The following is a 24,499-nucleotide window of genomic DNA, read 5'->3' as shown; positions in this document are numbered from 1 at the left end:
CTTTTGGAGTGATGAGGAAAACTACCTTCAGGGATTACTTTTGCTATATATGGAACAAATATTTGTGAATGTTACACGGACTACATTCACAATTTAAGATTCAAAATGCAACATACCTCTTAAATTTCTTGAATTTGAGGAGAAATTAGGGAAAAGAGTTTTGTATCTGTTTTCTCTTCTCTGTCACTGGCGGAACCTGAACAAAAAGCTACATAGGTATCTTAAAGCCTAAATCTATCCTGTTCATATGTGGTAGTGGTCACAGTTTTCCTGTGCAGACAGCTCTTTACTGGAGCCGCAGTGCTAATCCCAGCAATGGACAAATTCAGAAGAATGTCTTACTAGACCTAACTGCAAATTCAACATTGGCTTCAGCATTTGTCATCTTACTTTAGAAAATAAAAGTACTTAGGATATAGATAATTAGCTGTGAATACTTGTTTTAGTTCCTGCCTTGTATTCTTTATGTATTAGAACATTTCAGGATATCATAATTGCGAAGTTGACTGTACATTAATGAAATAACAAAAACAAGGAGGAGAAAATGTCTGCCCATCCATTGCTTCATCAGAGAACACTTCAGCATCATGAACAAGGAGGTAAAGGTTGGAGAAATTATTTGGACAACAAGCACTCCAGTATGGTGCGGCATGCTACACCAGTATTCAGATGGCAATTGATTTGAGCAGGGACTAGTAGAGGTCCTAGCCACTTTTGCTGAGTGTAAAAGGTGTATGCCGCATGCTGTGTGGCTAACTTAATTAGGTGCACTTTGTGTACCTTGAGTCATCTAAATGCTTTCTAAAATCTCTCCTTTCTGGGGTAAGATTTTCTTAGTGTGTCTCTGTCAGAATTTCTAAACACGTGGCTGTTGCTTTCTTGCTTAACAGCACATCTGCCTGGTTGGCTCTCCCCATGCAAGCTGGGACTGCTCATCCTCATTCAAAGCAAGACCATTAATGAGGGACATACCATGCATATGCAGCCAGATCACACAGGCTTGCGCAGCTTTATTTTCTAAGTGCAAATGCTTCGTTAAAAAAACCCAAGGAAAATCCATTTGCAGCCTAAAAAGGAAAAGGGTGTTACATTCCTCTCACAGTTCAGGAACTGCTAAAGGATTTCACTCAGCCTTAATGATAACAAAAGCACTTTGGGTAAATCTATGTGTGGGAAATTTAAACCTGCATGACGACTATTTCATCATAGCAGTTATAAACATGTAAAAGCAGAGGGTTAGAAAGGAGACTGTTTGGCAATCCTTAGTCCGGGGATGCTAGTAGGTGTTAATAACATTTGAATTTCCTTACAGTTCCAGTAAATTAATATATTTTCCTGGGTTTTTTAGCAGCAAAGTGGGTTTGTATAGGTAAAAAACGATAGGGTGACTAAATATTTAATAAAAGGTAAGGAGAATTAGTCCTTTCATTGCTAATCTGTGTTCTAAGAGCTTGCCAGGGAAGACAGCAGCTGTGACAGCTGCAGTGGTCTCATGTTATACTGAGTGTGCTTTTGCTGTCATTAGAGTCAGTTTGCATTGCTAGTGGCAGAGAGATACCAAATTGTTGCTTTGGCTACTGGGCTATAAAATTGCTGGATATCAAGAGTCAGAAGAGGAGGAAGTGGAGAGATCTTAGTTTTGAACCAGGGAAAGATGCGCCATTCTGGAAGAAGCTGATCCTGCATGACCAAATGCCAGAATATCAGGGAAGAGAGAGAGAGAGATTGAAAGAAAACACATTTTGGAAAGGAGCATCTCAGAGCAGACTGTCTAGGAATGTGACAGAACAGCTTCTACACACCATTTCCTGAGGGGATCCAGCTTCATCTGATACTGACAATATTGGTTATAGTGCAGGATATTCATAGAAAAAATGGATTAAAGGTCTTTTTTTTCTTTTTTTTTTTTTTTTTATTTCCCCCTCTCTTTCATTTGGAAAACTTTCTGGTAGCAATATATGTTCCTGATGTAATGCATCAACATTTTTATGCATCTGTCTGCCTGCTTCTGACAGGCATTGCAATCATGTTTAATTCCAGTGGTTTTTATCTCACCCAGCTATTCTAAATGGTGAACAGCAAGAAATCATGAGGCACATAGATAATTTGTCATATCTAGCATTATTAAAAGGTAATTAAAGGCAGGGACAGGGAGCTGGAAAGACATCCCTCCCCAAAACAAAGCAAAAGAATCTCCCCACACACACACACCACGCTCCCCACTGCCCCCACCCCCCCGCAACTTTTTGTGTGCAACGACCTCCTTTCTTTTAGGATCATTTTAAAAAGTCAGTGACACTGGAAAGCCATTCATTTTCCTTGGCTGATCTGTTTCACTCTAGCAGATCCTCACCATCCTGCGAGCTGCAAGTTTTAATGGCTCTGAGGAGGTGCCAAGCAGCTATGTCCTGTTCACAACTGTGCTGCTTGAATGTGGCCTTCGTCACACAACTTCACTTCTTCATGCTTCTGACTCCCTACCTGTGAAATGGGGACAATGCTGGCAGTTGAATAAAAACCTCTGCAAATGGTAAATGCACAGCAAGTACTATGTATTTTATTCTGTGGAATTGTATTTCTCTTGGTGTCACACAGAACATTTTATGAATGCAAACAACATTTTAGTAAAATAAAACACTCATGTTAAATCCTTTCCATATAATCCACTTAAAGCAGTTGCATGCATTGGTGTGTAGACTGTTGCTTACATAAGCTGTGTTTAACCTAGATTATCGTTTGACATTATTTTTTCCTCTTTTTGAGGGGGAGTAAATGCTGTCACTCCCATTGATACTGAAGTTCTAAATAAATTTAGAGGCCAGAATATCAGTTTATCTTTGCTTTTGTAAAGGATCAAAATTAAAAAATTCTTTTTAAGTATGTACCAAACTCAGACTCAATCCACTGTTTCATCAGTAGCCGTTACAACAACTTTGTGTGATGCTATAATAAAACCAGAATTTCTGAATTCTAAACAGTTGTCTGTTTTCCTGGGTGTTCCTAAGAAACTATTTCTCCAAAATATGGTTACCAATAGACTCACAGTCTGTAAGACCAAAAGGAAACATTGTGGTCATCTAGTCAAACCATCTCTGATCAGATGTCATATGGCTCACCAGAACTGATTTCTATTTGAAGCAGTGCATAGCTTTTAGAAATCTTCCAATTTTAATTAAAACATATGTGTTTGGACGCTGTGACATAAATGACCATGAACTTCCCTTTTCTCAGCTAGGAACACCTCCTCGAATCACTTCCTTGTGGATCTGTTTTTCTCTTCATCATGTTTGGGTTTCTTTCCTGGGCCCTTGATGTGTCAACACGCTTCCCTTGCCTTGTATGCAGGAAGCTGGCAGTGAGATTTGCAACCCTGCTCAGTGCAGATATATGGTAAACTTGCTTGTCATTTTATGAGCCCGATGACTCTGATGAGGTCTGAAGAAGGCATTTAGGTAATTTGATACTGTCACCTTTGTGAGAGACTGAGACTTCTTACCATCTTTTTTCTTTGGACTTTCACGGTGTCCTGGCAAATAGTGGAAGTGCAGTCAGGTGATTTTAAGCTGTTGTCTGATAATAGATGTGTTGTTAATCCACCAGAGTCCAGTTTTGTCTTTCAGTCCCTCCTATCAGCAGGTAAAGGAACTAGATGAATGTTTTGAGATATAATAATAGTACTAATAGGAAAGTTTTTGAAAGTCGTTACAGTTTTTGAACCTCCTAAAATGTCTTCCCTGGCAAGAGCAGATATCTTTTGTATCACTTCCTATATTATATCAAACAAAGCTTATGTTTGTTGACTGCAGAAGGTACATGTTTGGATGTTTGAAGATTCTCTTGGTCAGAAGAAAAAAGGTTTTACTGGTACAGCAAGTATACATAGCCAGTAATCATATAAAGAATCACATTTATATTAGGCCATTTTAAAGTCCTTTTATCCAAACAGAAGACGAAGTAGAAACAGCTCATAAAGATTGCTATCAAATGACATAAACATAGATAACAGAAATTTTGGCAAGACTGTAGAGACCACACTGCAACCTCATATAAGTGGTCTGACTGAAGACCAGAAGGCTTTAGTATATGCAGTTGAAAAGTCTTTTCCATAAATGATAGCTGTGGAAATAAAGCTCTTTATTTTCTTTTTCTCAATTTATACTATGACGAGTGTTGTGAATTATGAGCACAGAAAAATGAATCCATAACTAAGTGACTGTTCTTGGCACGTTTCTAATGTTAGATTGTGTACAGGGACCATCCGGGAGTTGCAAAGCTGAGAAGTTGCCCTTGTTTCAGCCAGGGCTTTAAAATAAATAAAAGCAGTAACGAGCAGGTTCATTAATCAAGCATCACTCCAGCTTTTATGTGGTTTGACTTGCAGAAATTGAGAGATACCGCCTCACTGGAAGCACTGTCAGCAGTTTGTTAGGTGCGGGAATCATACTTCGGTTGGTAAAACACTTGGCTTTTCTTCAGCCTACTGAATGTGGAAAAGAAACTTCAGTCCTTTTTCATTTGCCTGAGGGGTTGGACTGCAGTGTTTCCTCAGGCTGGCTGTATATGTCTTTCACAGGTAGCTCTTTGCAGATTATTTCAGATGGTGATGATGATGATGCTTAAAAGGTGCAGCAATCAGTATTTTAATAGCAGCAAACTTCACTGACAGCTGCAAGGCTGGAGTTCAGGACAGAATGAGGGATGCTGGCGTTTAGGTCATAGGCTGAGGAAAAGAGAGATTAAGCCAGCAATGACGTAAAAGGACACAGGATGTTTCCCTTTTCTGTTTTTGTTTGTTTGTGTTTTTTTTTCTTTTTTCACTACAGCTTGTGCCAGAGGAGACAAAGCTAACAATTCCCCTCTCTTGATTAAAAGTGATGAATCAGAGGCAAACATTCTAGCCATGAAAGAAATATGAGTATTTATCAAGCTGTGCTACAAAGGCATCTGAAATGCCAAAGAACTGGTGAAATAGGGTGGTGTAAAATATGCCACTGATACTTCCATAAATAGCAAAACCCAATTATTTTTAATATTTCAGAACTCTAAAACTGAAGCTTGGTATAAGGACTTCTGGGTCCATTCTGAATTTTAATACCTACTTCTAAGTATATGATATAAACGGGGTAGGTTTGGAAAAAAAAAAATAGAGCCTTTTCTTATGATTAGGGATATGCTAAACAGTGGCAATACAGGCACAATCAGAAAAACCCAAATGGGATTCAACTTTTCCTGTGGTTTAAAGTACTCTGATCAGAAGACTGTTTGATTTGATATTTAGTATGTACTTTGTGACTGATTTTTTCCATGGCAGATTTACGTCAAAAATTTCCTTGTTGGCAAAGCATCATTAAGCAAAAGTGCTGGAAATACACTGAGTCGTAGGTGATAGTTTCTTCCTTTGTAGAGAGCAACAATATTGTATGAGGACAATTTCAAGGGGTTTTTGGTCAGTGAAGAGACTACTCAGGAGAAGTATTTACTTTGGCAAGACCAGTATACAATTGCTGGATGTTATATATCACTTAATTATGAAATATTTTTACTGTCTCACTAATTCTCAGTGGATTTGCTGAACTGCTGTGGATACCTATGGCACCAGAAGCCATGGCAAACCCTTGACTGAATCAACACCTTTGGAATTACACTGGTATTTCTGATATTTGAATTTGACCCAATGGGAGGGATTTGTCTTCCTAAGAAGTCATTTAGTAAATGATTTAAGGCCATCTTAAATTAGTACATGCAGAAGTCTGAAGGACTTGAAAATCGTTTAGGACAAAAGTTGTAGGACCAGCCTAAGGAAAGAAAAAAAAACCATCAGAAATTTCTACAGTTTTTTTTAATATATGTCATCATTGCTACAGTAATATAAACATAAAACCCAATATATTTCAACTGCCAGATGTTAGACTCCAAAGCTAATTAAGTTTAGAGAGCTTAAAGTTTTATCCCCTTGTGGATAGTGGATTTAGCATCAGCATTTCAGTTTATTAAGAAGAAGCAATTTTAGGCCTAAGTTAGATGGACTTACGACATACCAGCTTGCATTCAGAGTGATATTAATACTAATCCTTATGATGTGTTGAAATTCTAGATGATTATGCTGTCCTAAGACTGGATATACTAACATTGTATGTAATGGCGTAAGCAGAGCTTTAGGTACTGTACCAAGCAAACCTATCAATTAGAGGTCTTTTTTTTTAAATTGTGTTGCCTTGTAGTTCTTGAGTTGTTACGAGGTGAGTTGTATGACCTGTGGCTATAAATGATAAAGTACCTTATATAAACATTTTTTCCTCACTTTTCCAAGGCTGAGTTCTTTTAGAAACTGAACCAGAGCTGGTTGGGGCACTTCAGATCTGAGGAAGGGAAAAATCCCAAACTGCTTCAGACACGCTTTGCATACAACAGCTGGGCTGGGGCTGCTGGAAGCCACCAGGCAGGAGCCCAGGCTCCCTGGAACTTGTTCTCAGCTCTGCCACAAAGCTGCTGTGTGATTTTCATCCTGTAATTTTGAACTGCTCTGTGGTCCACTGTGGTACAGTGTGCAAGAGGGGAAGTTGGGCAGAGGCCGTGGCCACATTCACTCAGCAGTTGCTACAGTCGCACCTATGAACAGAAAACCTGGCAAGACTTCTCCAAGGACAGAAAATGTGGGTCTTTTTGCCTTTCATTGTTCCCTGCTTTTCCAGTGGGACATGAGTCCTGGCCAGCAGCAGACATGCTGAGCTTCTCCAGAATTTCAGCATTATGCTTGTCCTTCCCAGCAGCTGTGGCTGCAAATATTAACTGCCTTGGGACAGAGACTCTGTATCTCCACTGCTAGCTGGGCTGTACCCATTTCTCTTCCCAACTTATTCCTCTACAGTCTTGCTCCTGAAGCATGAAGAAGACTTTGCTGCCATGCACAGTTGTAGGCTGACACATATTGCTATTTGTGAAGAGCTCTGAGCTCTGGGGGTGAGAAGAGTGCAGAGGAAAGGCAAAGAGTGTTTCAAATACATTAAAATGCACAGCTGTGGATCATTGTACCTTACGGATGTGGATGTAGGGCTGTTGTGCTACAATGGATTACTTGTATGTAGCAAAGTGGGTGGAAACTATTTGATTCATATCAGGACTGACTGACTTTTCTGTGGCTATGAATTGAGAAGATGTGCATTGAATTTCAGCTTTGTTCCACAGGTGAGGTGGCAGTAGCTTACCCTGGCTGTTGTGCAAGATGTGTTTCTATCGGCTTAAGTGATAATTTCAAGCATTCTTTGCTGCCTTCTTTCCTCCTCTGCTTTTCTTTTCTCTCCCCAGACTGTCCTAACATCTGTTTCTTTTTTTATCTTGCTTTTTGCAGAATGTGTAGCATAATTATGAGAACTGCTTTGATTTTGGATTGTCATTGACCCTTGCTGAAGAAGCACTTTGTCAATCAGCAAGAACGCATCACGTAGCGCTGCTGGATTCATTGACTTTTTATCCAAGTTTAGACCCCTACAGTTTTTGAAATAGTATCTGCAATAATTTTCCATGCTCTTGACCTATGTCAACAGCTACTTTACCCAACTGTCTTGATCTGTTTTTATGGTGCAAACTGGCTGCTGCTACTGCGAGTCAGATAATACTGACAGGTTAGGAAAATAGCCTGGTGTTTAATTATAATTTTAAAACCTGACAAAATTCTTCTTAAGGTACAAAGTCCAACTTTTGGGGCTGTCACTTTTGTGACTCTGCACATGGACAGCAGGAGGTGTGCCAACAGTCCTAATCACCCCTCCTGCATTTCTGCGTAATGGCTTGTGTCTCAGTTGTTCAGTAATCAGGATATGCCCCTTAGATATTGGTATATCCTCCTATGCACTTTAATTATAAATTTATTGACTTCTAGGTTTCATTAGAATGTGAAATGCAAAAAGAGAGTGTTGTCAAATGATATGCTTAAGTAGAGCTTCTGTCGCAGAAAATTTAATGATGGGACAACTAAGGTACATACGGTTTTTGTTAGAATCATAGGATCAGAGAATGGTTTGGATTGAAAGGAACCTTGAAGATCATCTAGTTCCAACCCCCCTGCCATGGGCCAGGACACCTTCCGCTAGACCAGGTTGCCCAAAGCCCCATCCAACCTGGCCTTGAACACTTCCAGGGATGGGGCATCTACCACCTCTCTGGGCAACCTGTTCCAGTGCCTCACCACCCTCACAGTAAAGAATTTCTTCGTAATACCTAATACCTATGATCTCTCAGTTTAAAACCATTACCCCTTGTCCTGTCCCTACACCCTTTGATAGAGGGTCCCTGTCCAGCTTTACTGTAGGCTCCCTTCAGGTACTGGAAGGCTGCAATTAGGTCTCCCTGGAGCCTTCTCTTCTCCAGGCTGAGCAATCCCAACTCTCTCAGCCTGTCCTCACAGGAGAGGTGCTCCAGCCCTCTGATCAGCTTCGTGGCCCTCCTCTGAACTTGCTCCAGCAGCTCCATGTCTGTCTTGTACTGGGGCCCCCAGAGCTGGATGCAGTACTCCAGGTGGGGTGTCACGAGAGCAGAGTAGAGGGGGAGAATCATCTCACTTGACCTGCTGGTCACACTGGTTTTGATGCAGCCCAGGACACAGCTGGCTTTCTAGGCTGCAAGTCCATATTGCCAGGTCATGTTCAGCTTTTCATCCACTAGTACCCCCAGGTCCTTCTTGGCAACTCTGCCCTCAATCCACTCATTGCCCAGCCTGTATACATGTTTGGGATTGCCCTGACTGATGTGCAGGACCTTGCACTTGGCCTTATTGATCTTCACATGGTTTGCAAAGGCCCACCTCTCCAGCCTGTCAGGGTCCCTCTGGATGACATCCCTTCCCTCTAGAGTAAGAACTGTAAGAACAATTTCTCTCCTATGGCCTATTCTGGGCCAAGCACGGTTTTGTGTTCTGTCTCTGAGAGTGCCAGCCTCACTGCTGTCTGTTTTCAGCTGGGCCTATCAGAACTCACATGTACGTGAGCATTGAGGGTCTTAAGGCAAGTGAAGAACAGAGTGTGCCAGGGGCAGCGTGAGACCTTCCCCATGGAGAGGGAGGATGCTTGTCCAGAGCAATTCCTCTGTAGACAAACTCCAAGTAAAAGTGCTGCAATGCTGTCCAGTGCCAGCTTTCCACATGTTGAGTGTTGCCCCTTTTCCTGATCAATCCTGGCTCCACGCAGATTTACTGCTTGCTTGGTGATACCTTCCCTGTCCCCTGAATTTTCTCTCACTTTTTGTCTTTAATCTATAGTGTTTCTGTGGCACCTGCTTTCTTGTTTTCTGAGCAGGAATTTCTAATTTCTTCTTACAGGTGTATAACAGATTGAGGTGAATGATAGCAGTACAAGGGATAAAGCCACGATTACATTTGGGAGTGGCACCTTCAGCAGCTCTTCTTCACAGACTGAAGACCCACACCTTCATGTTTAATTCTGCAACATAAAAATCATAGATTCTGGTATGAAATGTGTAACCTACTTCAGAGTTAGGGTGGGTTTTTTCCCCATGCTTTCCTCAAAACGGAAAGGTTTACACCTTCAGCTTGCCTGTAACTTCTGTTTTATAGTAATGGCATTTTTACATACTGGACTTGACACATTTTTAATCAATTTGAAAATATTTATTCAAGCAGACCTTCTCATGATATATTTGAAAAAGTACTCTTTCACAAGAGCGTCTAGTGTTTTTATGTTAAAAATCACACTACTTTGATAAATGGGTGGATTATTTTTTTCAGCATGTTAATTTTTTGTTCCATATTTTCAAACGTTTTTTCCCACAGTTTATTACACTGGAAGAGGGTCTTACCACAGTATACTAACATGGGGCTCCTTAGGGTCTTACTGTAGCATACTAACATGGGGCTCCTTTCTGAGGAATTCTATTGAATCAATGACAGTGAAAATGGTAGAAAGTAGTTTTGTTTCACACAGAGATAACATTTCATTATAATTTTTAACACTTAAAGACAATAAAAGAGTGGTACACTTGAATTAGGTCAGAGCAGCTCTTATGCCATAGCACTATTCCATGCAGGTCTGTGAAGAAGAGCTGCATCGTGCACAGAACAACCCTGTGAGTGCTGAAGTGAAGAGACTGGAAATGGTGATTTTTTTTTTTAAATAGTTTGGTCTCCAATCTGGCTTGGCTTTGATTTCTAGACATTCAGGAAATGGAACTTTCAAAGCTGAAGTCAATGGGAAAATGTGCACTGTTCCCCCTCAGTAAGTGTGACTTTATGGAAATGTTAAAATGCACCTCATTGTTTGCATAGAGTCTCCTTTTGGCAAGAAATGGGAATCTGTATAATCAATTACTCCAGAGATTTTCCTTCAAGGCCTTTGGGTTAGAAAGTGTGGACATTTTTTAAAAGAAAATATTTTTATACAAATGAGCTCTTTTCATACAGAATCAAACAAATCCAAGATATACCAGGCATTTGACAGTGACGTGTGGATGAATACCCATAAAATACTCGAAGGAAATATATGTCAGAATACTAAAATAACTGCTGAGTCTTGACCTTATGTTCATTAATATAACTCAGTGATTGTACAATTCAACTTAAACTGAAGACTATTTGCAAGTTTTTCTGTTCACTTATTAGAGAAAAAGCCCAAACCCTATGGCTCAGTGGAGTAAGCTACTCCATTTGTATAGCAGTGATATTTTATGTAAACCAAATCTTATGCACTGGCTTCTCAGATGCGAAAATTGTCAATTTGTGATGCAGCTTCCTCAGCAGGGCAAGTGCAGAGGGAGGTGCTGAGCTCTTCTCCCTGGGATGCAGTGATAGGGCATGTGCGAATGGCTCAAAGCTGCACCAGGGGAGGTTTAGACTGGACGTTGGGAAGCATTTCTTTACCAAGAGGGTGGTCAAACCCTGGAACAGGCTTCCTAGAGAGGTGGTTGATGCCCCATGACTGTCAGCATGTGACAATGCCCTTAATAACATGCTTTAACTTTTGGTCAGCCCTTGTGTGCTTAGGTAGCTGGACTAGGTGATCATTGTAGGTCTCTTCCAACTGGAACTATTCTGTTCTACCTTACCCTACCCTACCCTACCCTACCCTACCCTACCGTACTTTATCCTATCCTATCCTATCCTATCCTATCCTATCCTGTTCCATTCTGTATTTGTACAAAATCAAATGGCTATTTTACTTATAGTAATTCTATGCATATATAAAATTGTCATTAGGTCTTATGGGCAGACAAGAAATTACATTTCTTTTTCTGGCTTTGGGTCTGCTCATGCAAGCTGCACAGCCTTTCTGAAAAATTACTCTTTCATATGTTTTCCCTAACTTTGGTAGAAGCTGAGGAAATAGGAATTATGGACAACATCCAGCATGTAATAAGGGTGGGCCCTGCAACAGATACATAATCTGAAGTACTGTCACTTTTTTCATTAAAAGGCGGTAGATAAGATACAGAAAAATATGTATCCATACCTCACTAAAATCTAACCAGCTACTATACTACGATCTTGCAGATTAACTGAGTTGATACAAGCTCTTGTACAAATATGTGCATGTACGTAAATACAAAATATACAAAATTCTTTATGTGTCAAATTATTGTTCTAATACACTGGAATTGTGCGGTGACACAGTGTTATGATTGCTTGGACTAAATAACTGTCTGATAAGTGTTCTTGATAATGTCATTTTGTATAAGGGAAACAGAGAAAAGGAATTAATTGAGGCATCAGTGTATCAGTTTCCACAAGTACTGTGCTGCTTTCATGCTTCATTCGTTTTAATGGTTAGTAGGTATTTGCAGCTGAATAGGCAGTAAATAAATGGAGACAACATATTTTCACAATAGTAAAGTTTTGCAATTTGTCTTGTCAGGAAACCCCCTTTCATTTATCCATATAGAAGTGGTTGAGATTCTGCTTAAACTTGTATATCACACAGGCTCCTGGAATGTTTTACACTCCTCTGACTCCATTTGCAAAAGAAAGGTGTTTTTCAAAAACTTCTCACAGTTGCTAATGGTAGTTCTTATAGGAGCCTTGATGAACAGGAGTCCCTAATGCCAAGTTAGATGCCCTGGGTCTCTGATTTGCAGCTCCTCTAAGCAATAGTAGTGTTGGTGACTACCTTCTTCCATTAATGTTCATGCATTTAAATCAGAGGTAGCTGTTGTAGAAAGTTTAATCCTCTTCTGCTGGGGCTATCTCATTGTTTTTTTCTTTATGGACACACTTTTACAACACAGATCCTCAAGATTGTGTTGGTGTTAGGTATTTGTAACTCCTCCCTGCAGACTCAAGATATGAAAGAGTTTTCATAATGAGTTACCAGGCAAGGCACGGTGTGCTCTGTGTATGGTGTTGAAATTTGTTGACATAAATAACTTTCTCAACATGGTAGCACACTCATGTGATTAATTCCTGCAGCTAAGGATGAGTCAAGATGACAGTAAATACTCTTGCAGCATAGAAGCCTGAGGCACTCAATTGAAAAAGTTTCTAGCACCGAGACCCAAATCTCACAATAAGGCTTCCAAGACGTATCTATATAAACCCTGAAAACCATGGTTGCTTATTCAGACCTGTTGAAGCTTTTTTTGTTATCGATTGCTAAATACTAGTAATAGAAGAAGAGGGGTCCATGATCTATGGTAATCCAGGCAGCTGTGGAGTCAGAGATCAAATGGTACATAAGAGGCCCCTCAGTTGGCTTCAGATGTTTTGGGAGGTCTTGGCTACCTGCAAGGAAAGAAACTTTGAAGAAAAACAAGCTTCATTTTGAGGGTCTGGAGAAGAAAGCATATATTAGCAGCAAGTGACAAGGAAGTAGAGTTCATTATAAGTCAGTTATAAATAAGCCTATTTTTGTGGAGGAGAGATCTAAGAGGGCGGTTGATCCCACTTTAAAGCGGCTGTAAGGCTTAGTGCTTACCAAAGTTTTGTCTCTCCCTGCCCAGATAAGCTTTGTGCATCTTACAGACCTCCAGTCTACAAATGGCACCTAAGACTGATTACCTGTCTGCTCCTGCTGAAAGGACCTCTGGATCCTGTAAGATGTGAAGGGGGCAGTCAGCTCTCAGCTTCTTGAGAGGGTGTCCACGAAGATGGATTTCAGCAGGCAGTTTAAGGCACTTCAGCAGGCAGTTTAATAGGAGATACACATATATATATATATATAAAAAAACAAGTGATGCACAAATGCAATTGCTCACCACATGTGGAAGGAAAAAAACACACTGATGCCCAGGCTGTTTCCAAGCAGCAATCCCACCTCCCAGCTAGCTTTCCCAGTTGTATATGGACCCTGACATTATATGGTGGGGAATGTCCCTTTGGCCAGCCTGGCTCAGCTGTCCTGGCTGTGCTCTCCCAGCTTCTTGTGCACCTGGCAGGATGTGGGAAGCTGAAGAGTCCTTGTCTTAGTGTAGACACTGCAACTGCCTCGCAACAACTAAAACCATCAGTGTGTTATCAACATTATTCTCATACTAAATCCAAACCACAGCACTATACCAGCTACTAGAAAGAAAATTAACTCTATCTCAGCTGAAACCAGGACAATGCTCTTGGCCCTGAATTTAGTTCTTGGGAAGGAGAAAAATGAATTTCTTCTCTGGAAAGAAAACCATGAAGCCTTGCCAACTTCTATAAAGAATGTCCCAGGAATCCTCTGATGCCGAATTCAGGGATGTCTTCCTGTATTTTCATCTGACCAAGAAGTAGAGGCCAGAGTGGTGTGGTAGAGGTGGTAGAGGTAGGCGTGGTATGGATCTCGGGCAAAATTTCTGTTAATGTCAATGGACTTATGTCTGTCTAAGGATTTGAAGCTGAGTTGTGGATGCACAGTAGCGAGATCAAGCTGCTAAGGGAATTAATACCATCTCCCACAAGTGACAAAGAAATACATGAACAGAAAGTAAATTTCTTTGTATGTTGATGTGCATACACAGATATTCATAAACAGCAAAAATAAAAGGTACAGAGTTGGCTGCTAGTAGGAAATGGCTGTCTTGCATGGAGAGAGGTGAACTGAATTTTTATAGTTATATCCCATGAAACAATTCAGCAGAAATATGAGCTGTCAGGAAGCTAGATGTGTGTAAATATAACTTGGGTTTCTCTGTGGATATTTTATATTATTTACGTTTATAGAAACTAGCTCCCATTTAGAATAGTTAATGCAGCAACAACTGCAGAGTCCTCTCTGCTCTAAGGTTGATGTCACTTTTGGTGTTACCCTTTCTGGATGTGTCATGAATGAAGAGGTGTCAGACAGACAAGAATATAACTTGTATTTATTTTCCTGTTTCAGGCTCTTTGTTGTTGTTGTTGTTGTAATTTGACCTGTTGCTTAGTACCCAGCTGTTTCGCCCTGGGGAGAACTTAATATAAAATAAAGTTCCAAAGGGCCTGGCTGAGAGAATCTTGACAAAGAGTTACTTTGCTAAAAATATAGTTTAATTTTGTTTTTTCACTCCAAGTGGTGAAGGTGATTTAGATATTGGTTAAGCAAAACATTTGAATATTTTTCTGAAGATTTTTATTTTCAGGAACAGACTTAAATAAAAATAAAAAAAGAAGCAAAACAAAAAAAAAAACCCCACACTGTCAGAAATTTAATTAATTTCTCATAGTAATATACTGTTATTTTTTGATAAAGTAACTAGTTTTATAAATTCAAAAAAAGCACTAGTCTAATAATGAAAAATAATGAAATCATGGCATTCAAAGGATGATAGACCATACAGTCCTCCTAGCAGGGGATTTAAGTAGTTGTTCAGGGAGATTTGTAATGCTAACTAAATTGGACGTATTCCTTAGTGTATGCCAAGGTGAGCTGTGCGTTCCCACTGCCAAAATGAACTCTTTAACATGAAATATGTCTCGGACTATGGTAATGGGAAACTTCCCAAGATTTCACACATTTCTTGATAATCTCCATGGAACCCTAACACTTTCCATATGCTTTCCTCGTTGGCAGGTGGAGTGGATACAACAGCAGGTGGTTAAAAGAAGGATAAAGAGGGATTATAAACCTGGTGGTACCCAATCCACTTATTTCAATGATCCCAAGTGGCCAAGCATGTGGTACATGGTAAGTACATACAAGGCCATTGGCTCTGTTTCATGCTAGTGTTTAGCTGTTTGCTGTGATATTTTGAAAAGGGACAGAATAGTATGTTCAGAAAAAGCAATTTTTTTTTTTAATGTAATTAATGAAGGTCTGTAAACTCCTTACAAGTATTATAAAGAATTCCTGATGGGCCCTGCAATAGGAAACATTTATTAATGCATTCATTCATGAATGCTTCCTATTGCAAGATGTCTTGGGAATTATTTTTAGAGGATAAACTTTCAGCAATGAGAAAGGAAGGAACTTGGCCACAATCTGCGAGAGTGGTGAAACCACTTGTTTTCAATGTGCTTAATTCACTGGCTTCTACATCAATGTGATATAAATGCCTTGTGTCCTGAAACAGGAGAAAAGAGCCGCGAACACTGACTGTTCAGTTTTACGATTACACTCTTTTTAGTAATGAACAATTACATTGTTGAAATAAATGGAATGATTGTGCTGTTTCCTGTCTGACATGAGTTGCATATTTTCTGAGCAAATTTTGTTTGTTTTAATCTCATAGTCACAGTTAAAGGCTGTATTCGTGGTGATTTTAAAAATATCCTCATTTTGCCTAGGAAGGTGCAAATCATAGAAACATAGAATCATAGAATACTTTGGGTTGGAATGGACTTTTAAAAGTCATTTAGTCCAACCCCCCTGCAATGACCAGGGATATCTTCAACTAGATCACCTTGCTCAGACCCCCATCCAACCTGACCTTGAACACTTCCAGGGAGGGGGCATCTACCACTTCTCAGGGCATCCTGTTCCAGTGCCTCACCACTCTCATCATAAAAAAATTCTTCCTTAATCTAGTCTGAATCTACCCTGTTTCAGTTTACAACCATTACCCCTTGTCCTATCACAACAGCCCCTGCTAAAAAGTCTGTCCCCATCTTTATTGTAAGCCCCCTTTAAGTACTGGAAGGCTGCAATAAGGTCTCCCTGGAGCCTTCTCTTCTCCAGGCTGAACAATCCCAACTCTCTCAGCCTGTCCTCACAGGAGAGGTGCTCCAGCCCTCTGATCAGCTTCATGGCCCTCCTCTGGACTCACTCCAACAGCTCCGTGTCTCTCCTGTACTGGGGCCCCCAGAGCTGGATGCAGTACTCCAGGTGGGGTCTCACAAGAGCAGAGTAGAGGGGCAGGATCACCTCCCTTGACCTGCTGGTCACGCCTCTTTTGATGCAGCCCAGGATATGGTTGGCTTTCTGGGCTGTGAGCAGACATTGCCAGGTCATGTCCAGTTTTTCATTCACCAGTACAATGAAAAGTTGTATTTAATAGGCAATTGACTCCAGTTGACACGTCTCCATTTTGGCTGATAAAAGACTTGCTCTCATTCTCTATAGTTCTGTTGATGTAGTTCTAAATCCCTACATGTTGTTTCCTCACTACATCACCTATGTTGCTCACAGTAAGACACTCAGAAGGTTTTATGACTTGATAGATTGAATTGCTTCATATAGGAAGGAGAATATGCCTTTCTGGCAACAATATGTAAGGTAATTTTCCCGTAAGTAGATACTCTCTTTTCAGGTATTTTGTTTCTTTCAAAACATTAGTTTAGTATTTCAGGTGAATGAACAAGATTGTCCTAACACAGCTTCAAAAATATTTTAAAGTTTTTATTCATTTCATTCTGGCTTGTAATTCATCGTTGCATACACTGAAAACCAAAAAATGTCATAGGTAATTTCTAATCAACAGTAAACACTTGCTGTTAGTAAACTCAGTCAGAAGTCCTTATCATCACGGATATATGAGCATGTCATCAGTCAGAAAATCTAGATTGTTTGCTATTCAGTTTCCTGAATTCTTGTATTTTAATGAGAGGCTAAGTAATAACTTTACTTCCAAAATTCCTCTTATTTTTATTAAAAACTGTACTACTGACTCTTCTCCAATAGAAAAATTGTTCCATATTACTTTTTCTGAGCCATTAGAAATCTATGTCTTTCAGGCAGTAACTCTCCTCATAGAGTAGAAATCTATTTCATTTCTGTTTTATTGCAGTACTGGGTCAATGTAGGTAAGAGTATTTTAGCAGTTCATTGTCCACTTTGAAAACAGCTTTTATCCAAAATGTAGGTTTTTTTCAATTGTTTGTGAAAGCTGTATTATTTTGGGTCATGGGATCATAGCAGGTCTTTTTCCCAGTTTATTGAGATGTGTATACTTGTCTGTCTCCTCTAATATGCATGTTTATTCAGTCTGCCTATCCTATAAATACATGCATAAAGTGACAGGCAGATTCCAGTAAATGGCAGTAGATTGTGCTATTGTGTCCTGTTAGTTCTCATTTAAAAAAAAAAAATCAGCATTTTTAGTGAAAACTAGAAAATAACAGTGATTTATCTTTAGGTATTCTGCTGTTACTGCTACAGACTTTCAGTTCTGTGTTATACTAAAAAGAAGGAGGCCAAATTTCAAGAGAACGATAGTAGTTAAGCAAAAGCCCACTATATATCGTGTAGAGTAGCTTATGTAATTTTTCCTTTGTGCTTCTGGATTTGTATACAGGGTTTTTAGTGCCGCTATAGCTTTTTAGTGGAACTAGATTAGTGGGGTGATTTTTAACTAATAGATGCTTATAGCAGTTGCCTATAATTTTGCTCAAGAAGGTAGCGGTCTCCTACTTATAAATGAGTTGTATTGCCTAGCCACACTACTTCACAGCTGCCCCACAATTTCCAGTCTAATACAGAAAGCACTTTAGGGCAGCAAACGGACCTTACTGTTTGTCTTCTACAACTTTCAGAATATTGTCATTTGTATACCTGTGGAAGAAAGTCCTCACTTGCAGACCCTCTGGGAAGGGATTGTTCCTGACTGATTGCATTTACCTCTACTGAATAACTCTGTGTATTTGCAGTATCTTTAGTGGTAGTGGTTTGTTGACATTTTCTGAGAGTGATCAGTAAAGTATTAGTGAGTACACTATTTGAGCAGAGAGAATAGCTAAAAATATGTGAATGGGTTGACTTCAGGACTGACTTGGGTCATTACCAGATATCCTCATATGACTATATTTGTGATTGTAACCATGGCTACATTTGTTAATCTTATTTGTCTTTATAAGTTGAAGGGAAAAAATGGAATTTGAGGTTAGTTAATGGTTTCAGTCATTGCTATGTTAGAAAGAGGTTTTTAGGTTGCTGGCTGCAGATGTGTTATTGAGAAAGTAATAAAGTATTATCATGTACAGGTTTGTGTTTGGATTAATAAGTAACTTCGTTGTAGGTTAAGATTGATACCTTTGGCCGTTGAACTGGCATAATCTCTAACAGGCCGTAAATGTAGTTCAGTTTTGTTGACACAAATCCTTTTATTCAAAGACTTGGTCAAGCAATTGATGTTTTTCCTCTTCCAGCTTTTTCTTCACAAGTACCACCTCTAGTAATGTTAGTTGTCTGGACTAGAAATAATACATTTTTGTTTGTGTGATATCCATGGGAAGAAGTTGTGAGGGGGATTCAGGCCCTCTTTCTCTTTTGGGCCATCACAAAGTTTAAAAGTATCTCTCAGGAACTATTCTGTGAACAAATTAAAAGGTCTTTTAAAAATTACTCTATTTTTTGTCCATTTACTCTAAACACATTCCTAGAAAGAGCAGACAGATTAGAAATATAGTTATTTAGCACCTTCTGGTTCTGTGGAAGTTGAAGCAAACAGAGCTTCCAGAGCCACTCGTCACCTGAAGAAGTATACTTGTACTTTTCATTACCAGGGGATTATCTATTGAGAAATTACAGCTTCTCATGTTTTCCAATAGCAAGGAAAAGGCGATTTTCTTTTGACTTCCGTCCTTCAAAGCAAGGACAGTTGGAAAAAAACCAACTGCTTTATCATGACCTCTGAATTTTGAGGCATCTGTGCTTAAGAGTAAAATAGAACATATTTATAAATTATGTAACATGTGTAACTTCACCTGTTCAACTGTTATTCAAAACTGACCTACAGAATTGGGTCCAGCTTGCTCATAATGAACTGATATCGAAGAAATAAAATCAAAGGGAAAGAAGGTCCCTAGTTCTCCCTTTCTAAATTTTGAATCAGTAGAGAGCTAAGTCCCTAATGCCATCCCCAGAGCTCAGCTATCTTTGTATCATCATGTTATATCTAATAAATTTCTTCTCTTTCATTGATGTTGACAAAATAACCTGTTTGTCAATAACTGGATGAAATATATACAATCAGTTTGCATAACTGAAAGAGGTCAAAGTCAACCCTGAAGCCCTACTGCTATCTTAAAATGTTTTACTTAACTTGTAATAACAACAGTGTCTTTGGAATGACTAAGGGGACTTTGTGCTGGACCAATTTCACTGTACCTGCCAGCTGGTTTAATGAATTTCCTCATCTTGCCTGCATGGAAGAAATGGTCATAAAACCTAGAGAAGGTGAATATAAAATTTAAAAATACATGCAAAGATGTCATCAATATAACTAACTAACTTAGACTTTAGTTACAAGACTCTCCTTGCTGACAATTTCTTTCTTCTCGCACCTCAGAAGAGCTTTGTAGTGGTCAGCTGAAACTGGAATCACACAGGCACACAAGCACATCTTTCTGCAGCTGTAATCTAGCTCTGCTGTGATGCTGGGCTCCATTGCATATTTTTTTGAAATAGAATGTAACTGCAAGAAATTAATTTAGCCATTGCTTATTTTTTAACAAACCATTGTTAGACTACAAAGACACTATGTCCTTGCAGGCAGTTCAGGGAGGCACAAGTCTTTCTCAACACTGGTCAAGGATAATCCTCTCCAGTACTGTTATCATCCCTTCTATTGCTAATAATAATTGCTAGTGCTGATAGGATGCTCTAATATGGAGAAGTTTTCACTTCCTACCAGTTTCTTCCTCTGCATGGCCTAGTTACTGCTGGGCAGGAATTGAACATATAATAGGATATTTCTCGTTATTCCTTCTTTCTAGACATAAACTGTGCTTTGGGAGAGGAGGTGGATTTGGAGGTGTGCTAAAAGCAGATGACTTCACAGTCTTCTGTTTGGAGGCCAGAAGAGGGCTTTTCTAAAGCTGCATTGTACCTTTCCATAGTCCACTAGTTTTCTCTGAGATGTAGCAATATAATGGAAAAGGACTTGTAAGACAGTATAATTCACGTAGTCTTTTTAAAAATAAGAAAAACATAATAGGTAAATATAATGCACCTCAGTTGCTGAAAAAGTAATTTTTTCTTACAAAACTTCTGAAAAGATAATCTAATAGAAATCTGTAAACCTAAGAAAAGATACAGCGCCTGGCTGTGGTGTTTCTCCAACTGCTTATATTATGACTTAGCTCTGGGGGCTTTTGGAAGAGCATTCCCAATTTCCAAAACTGAACTGAAAGGACAAGCAGGTGCACAAATGCAAAGTGGTATAGGGGATTCAAATTGGAAGAGGATTATAGCAGTGCCAGCAGGGCACAATAAAACTGGGTGACTGAGCCAGAGTGGAAACTAATATTTACAAATGACTTGGTGAATAATACTTGGTGAATTACTTGGATGACATAGCTATATAATATTGTTGCACAATCATAGATGTAGTGTGATGTTACTGAAATTTTTAGAAAGCTGTTGAGGATAAAAGACTTGCTGAGAAGCTTAACTCATCAGCCAATATTTATCAGTCATCCTTTTATATTTGCACCGTAAGATTTCTGGTGTAGACAAAATATAATTTATACTGCAATTGAGATCCGTCCAAGCAGACTGATGAGGTCTGAATTGTTTGCATCTAGGGCTTGCTGCCTTGAGCTCTGATGCTGAAACCAAAACCCAGGAAAAATCGCTTACTTTTCACTTTTAGTGAGGACTGTGAAGTCAGCATTGCTTTGAGCTTCAACAAAGGGTCTGGTGAGCCCAGCTTGCTTTGTTTCTTCAGAAAACTCCTCCAGTACGCTACATAGTGCTCTCCAGTTATATTTGTGAGCTCCCAGGTGAGCTATACTAGCATTCACAGGGAGGGACAGACACTCCTGAGCTGACATAGTATAGTTGACTCTGGACGGCAGCCAGAATGGGGCTAATAAGCCTTTATCAGCAGTGAGTAATGTGAGTCTCCTAAGGTCCTGTAGCCATGAAATAAGGTGGAGGTGAAAGAGTTAGACAGGCCAATTGCCTCCCTTGTGCCGCTGATGAGATCTGTGGGGAGTTGGCTTATCTTGTGCCTCTCTTCCAACTCCAAGTGCGAGCGGCAGAGCAGAGCAAAGGATTTTATGTCCCTGGCCTGGCCCTTAATGAGGTCAGCTAAGGCAAGCGGGACTGTGGAAGGAGATGGCGGGGACAAAGGAAGGAGTGACAGGCACCTGATGGGGCAGTCTGGAGCCAGGCGGAGGGAGGAGGAGAGGTCACACTGGGCCCAAGTGCAAGCCGGAGTATAGGGGAGACAGAATTTGAAGAAAATTTCACCTGCCACATGCTAACAACACAGCAAATGAATATGTGTCACCCTCCTTTACAGCCTCCTAAAAATTTATTTCCACCCTACTTATGCCAGGCATTGGCAGCTAAGGAAAAACCTCACTGTTTTTATTGCCCTCCCAAGAACTGTTTTCTTTCTCTTGCCATCTGTGCAGTCGAAGTCAAATCATTGTTCTTTCTGAGGTAGCATGGCATGCTTCTAAGTGTTTTGCATATTTTGTAACTTGCTTTGGTTGTTGCATGCACTATTTGTATTTGTGCTTTTTATCGCATGAAAAGATTGAGCTTTTGGTGTTACAGAAAGTTAAGAAGACAATCTGTAACTTAACTTCAGTGGAAGCACTGCTAGAAAGAATCAAAAGCCTGTCAAAACATTACCTTGCAAATCTGCATATGGAAACACACCTCTTGTTCTCTGTGGGCAATGTAGAACTAGTAACATAAGGTCAGGTAATACACAATTTGATCTAAATTAATTTCCTGTTGGCAGATGACAGCATAGTTTAAGTAATCAAAAACCTGTAGAAGTGGATTTATCCTTATCTACTGAAAAGATACTGTTAGTGCAACTAGTTTAGCAAGATTAGCAAATAGTTTAAAGATAGAACGACCAGGTAGGCTATGTGATCTGTTCCTCTGGGACATTCAATTCTGACTTCCAGATAAGCAGCCCTGGAAGTGCCCAGGAAACACAAAATGGAAGTCAGCACTGTTCAGGGGTTATGCCAGCATTTTCACTGACCCAAGGAGCAGCAATACAGAAATCATTTCCATTCTTGCTTTGGGAGAGATTTTCCTGAGTGTCAAAGATTTGGTAATAAATCATACAGCAATAACACACAATCCTCTGCCTATTTACTACAGTGATTTTATCTTCAGAGGCGGAGTATCCACTTTTATTTTCCCTTTCAAGAATTTATTTAAAATGGAGTTTTTTTTCTGGGCAACAACTGAGTCATGTTAAGAAACTGCAGGTACTTTTCTGTATAATGTAATTTGTGAAATATCATTTGTATATAATATTGTGTTTTTCTGAACTGCCTTTTTCTGATGAGCTTCTGCAATTAGTAAGGAAATTATAGTGCCACAAAATCTTTGCTGAATTTCTAATGAGGTATGATAAATATCTGCCTTTAGCTTTAGTTCAAAATAAACAACTAACTAAAAATTATATGGAGTATAAATGGATATAAAATCACTAACATTAACAACTGTAAAGTGTGCCATACTGGGGCACAATTTGATGTATTTGAGTTTTTTATCTCTCTTCATGTATATACAGAGGTACACTTTTTCTCTTTTCAAAGGAGAAGGAATTTGCGCATCATTACTTTCTAAGACCAGTTTTCGAAGAACTGCTTAGTTAGCTACCCACTTTTCAGATTTTTTTGAAATCAAAATCAAGTAATATCAAATAGCAAAACAATATATTTTGTTGTGCAATACTGAGTATTAACATTACTGAAAAAAGGAAGAGCTAATTTAACTAATTGTAAAAAATACGGCTTTATTTCAGTCACTTTATGTACTTTTTTGCTATTGTTTGCATACTAAAATTGCAGATACTTCAGGAAAGGGATTGCTAAATATTATATCTACCTAACTAATATTTTATAGCTTTTTTCACATAAAGAACACGATACAAACATCAGGAACCCCCAAATGACAAGAAGTACACAGCCACAGTACAGAAGGATCAATTCTGAAGCTTGCCTGTCTTGTGGTCTGATTGCGAAAGAATGAACTGGTGTGACGTGTTCAGTTTGCCCTCATCAGAAGCAAACTCATAACCTATGAGAATTATATAAATTTCTGACACAAACAGTAACTATATTAATTCCCAGTCAGAGTACAAAAATTAGCGTTGTGCTTCCATAAGGCAATTTCCTAACTGTTCAGTACAGCAGAGAGCCTGATCTGTGTAGTGTCCTTTGCAAAGGAGAAATTATTCAGATCTAGAATGTTAGGTCTCGTACCAGTCTTTAAATATCATTACACCCCTCTTTACTGAAGACAGATGCCATATGATACGGGATACCATGAGAATGGGGACATCAAAATTCCAGCTTTCCTGATTCCTGCATCCATACATGTTTTCCTGTATCTCACGAGCAGACATTGTGACTAAAATTACAAGTATGCAGAGGACCTTAGTTCTCACTGACTCTTTTTTGACCTTAATTCAGGCTCCTTTTTCAACCATGTGTAAAACCAACAACACCCCCAGCCTCCCCCCCGCCCCCCCCGCCCAACAAACAAGCAACAGAAGCAAACACAGTGAGGATGGAGACTTGAATAGGCTTTATGTGATCCCAGCTGCTGTAACACTGAAATCCATGTATCCTTGATTAACTAAGTCCCCATCTATATGAATTGAAATGTGGATAGAGGAATTAATACAGCCTACTTAGAAAGTGTTACAGCCCTTACATCTTGGTAGGGAGTCAATCTGCTTACAGAAAACATGATCCTGGAAAAAATCCCTGAATTCTTGTAGCCCAATGAATTTGCATCTCAAGACTTCCTGAGAGCCCTCATCTGATCATGAAGTTTCCCGACACCAAAAACAAGCTCGAGGCTCTGTGTGTCACATCCTGCAATCTACAGTATCTTTGCGTCAGCTTCTCAATTCTGTCCCCATCCCTTGCATCATCTCTTATGAACTGCAGGGACAAAAAAAAAAAAGAGGAACAGGGAACGGGATTAACTTTTCTGACAACACCGAAAAGTTGGATTGGTTCAGCTGTCTTGAGGATCTTGACACTCAATTTAGGGTGTCTACTCTCTTAGTTTTGATTTCATTATTAAGTAGTATTTACTACCCTCTTACGGTTTTCATTTTTAAACCATTGTCTCCATTCCATCTGCTCCCACTCCAGATTGGTGATGAACTACTATATAAGAGGATAAAAGTATTGTGAAAGTGAAAGCATTCTTCTGTTTCATGTCTGTCCTTTGAAAATGTT

General features: G+C 39.4%; 1 protein-coding gene across 4 annotated transcripts in view; it reads left to right on the top strand.

The window, feature by feature from the left end:
* The window catches only part of PCSK5 (proprotein convertase subtilisin/kexin type 5), a 255,951-nt gene that overhangs the window by 36,873 nt on the left and 194,579 nt on the right, over positions 1 to 24,499 (top strand). For all 4 annotated transcript variants that reach the window (XM_054810046.1, XM_054810045.1, XM_054810047.1 and 1 more), the window contains exon 3: positions 14,964 to 15,077. In XM_054810046.1, the coding sequence (XP_054666021.1) occupies positions 14,964 to 15,077 (114 nt within the window). The remainder of the gene's footprint in view (positions 1 to 14,963; positions 15,078 to 24,499) is intronic.

Source organism: Grus americana, chromosome Z (genome assembly GCF_028858705.1).
Source record: "Grus americana isolate bGruAme1 chromosome Z, bGruAme1.mat, whole genome shotgun sequence".
Taxonomy (NCBI): Eukaryota; Metazoa; Chordata; class Aves; order Gruiformes; family Gruidae; genus Grus; species Grus americana.
This window is presented reverse-complemented; position numbering and strand designations above follow the sequence as displayed.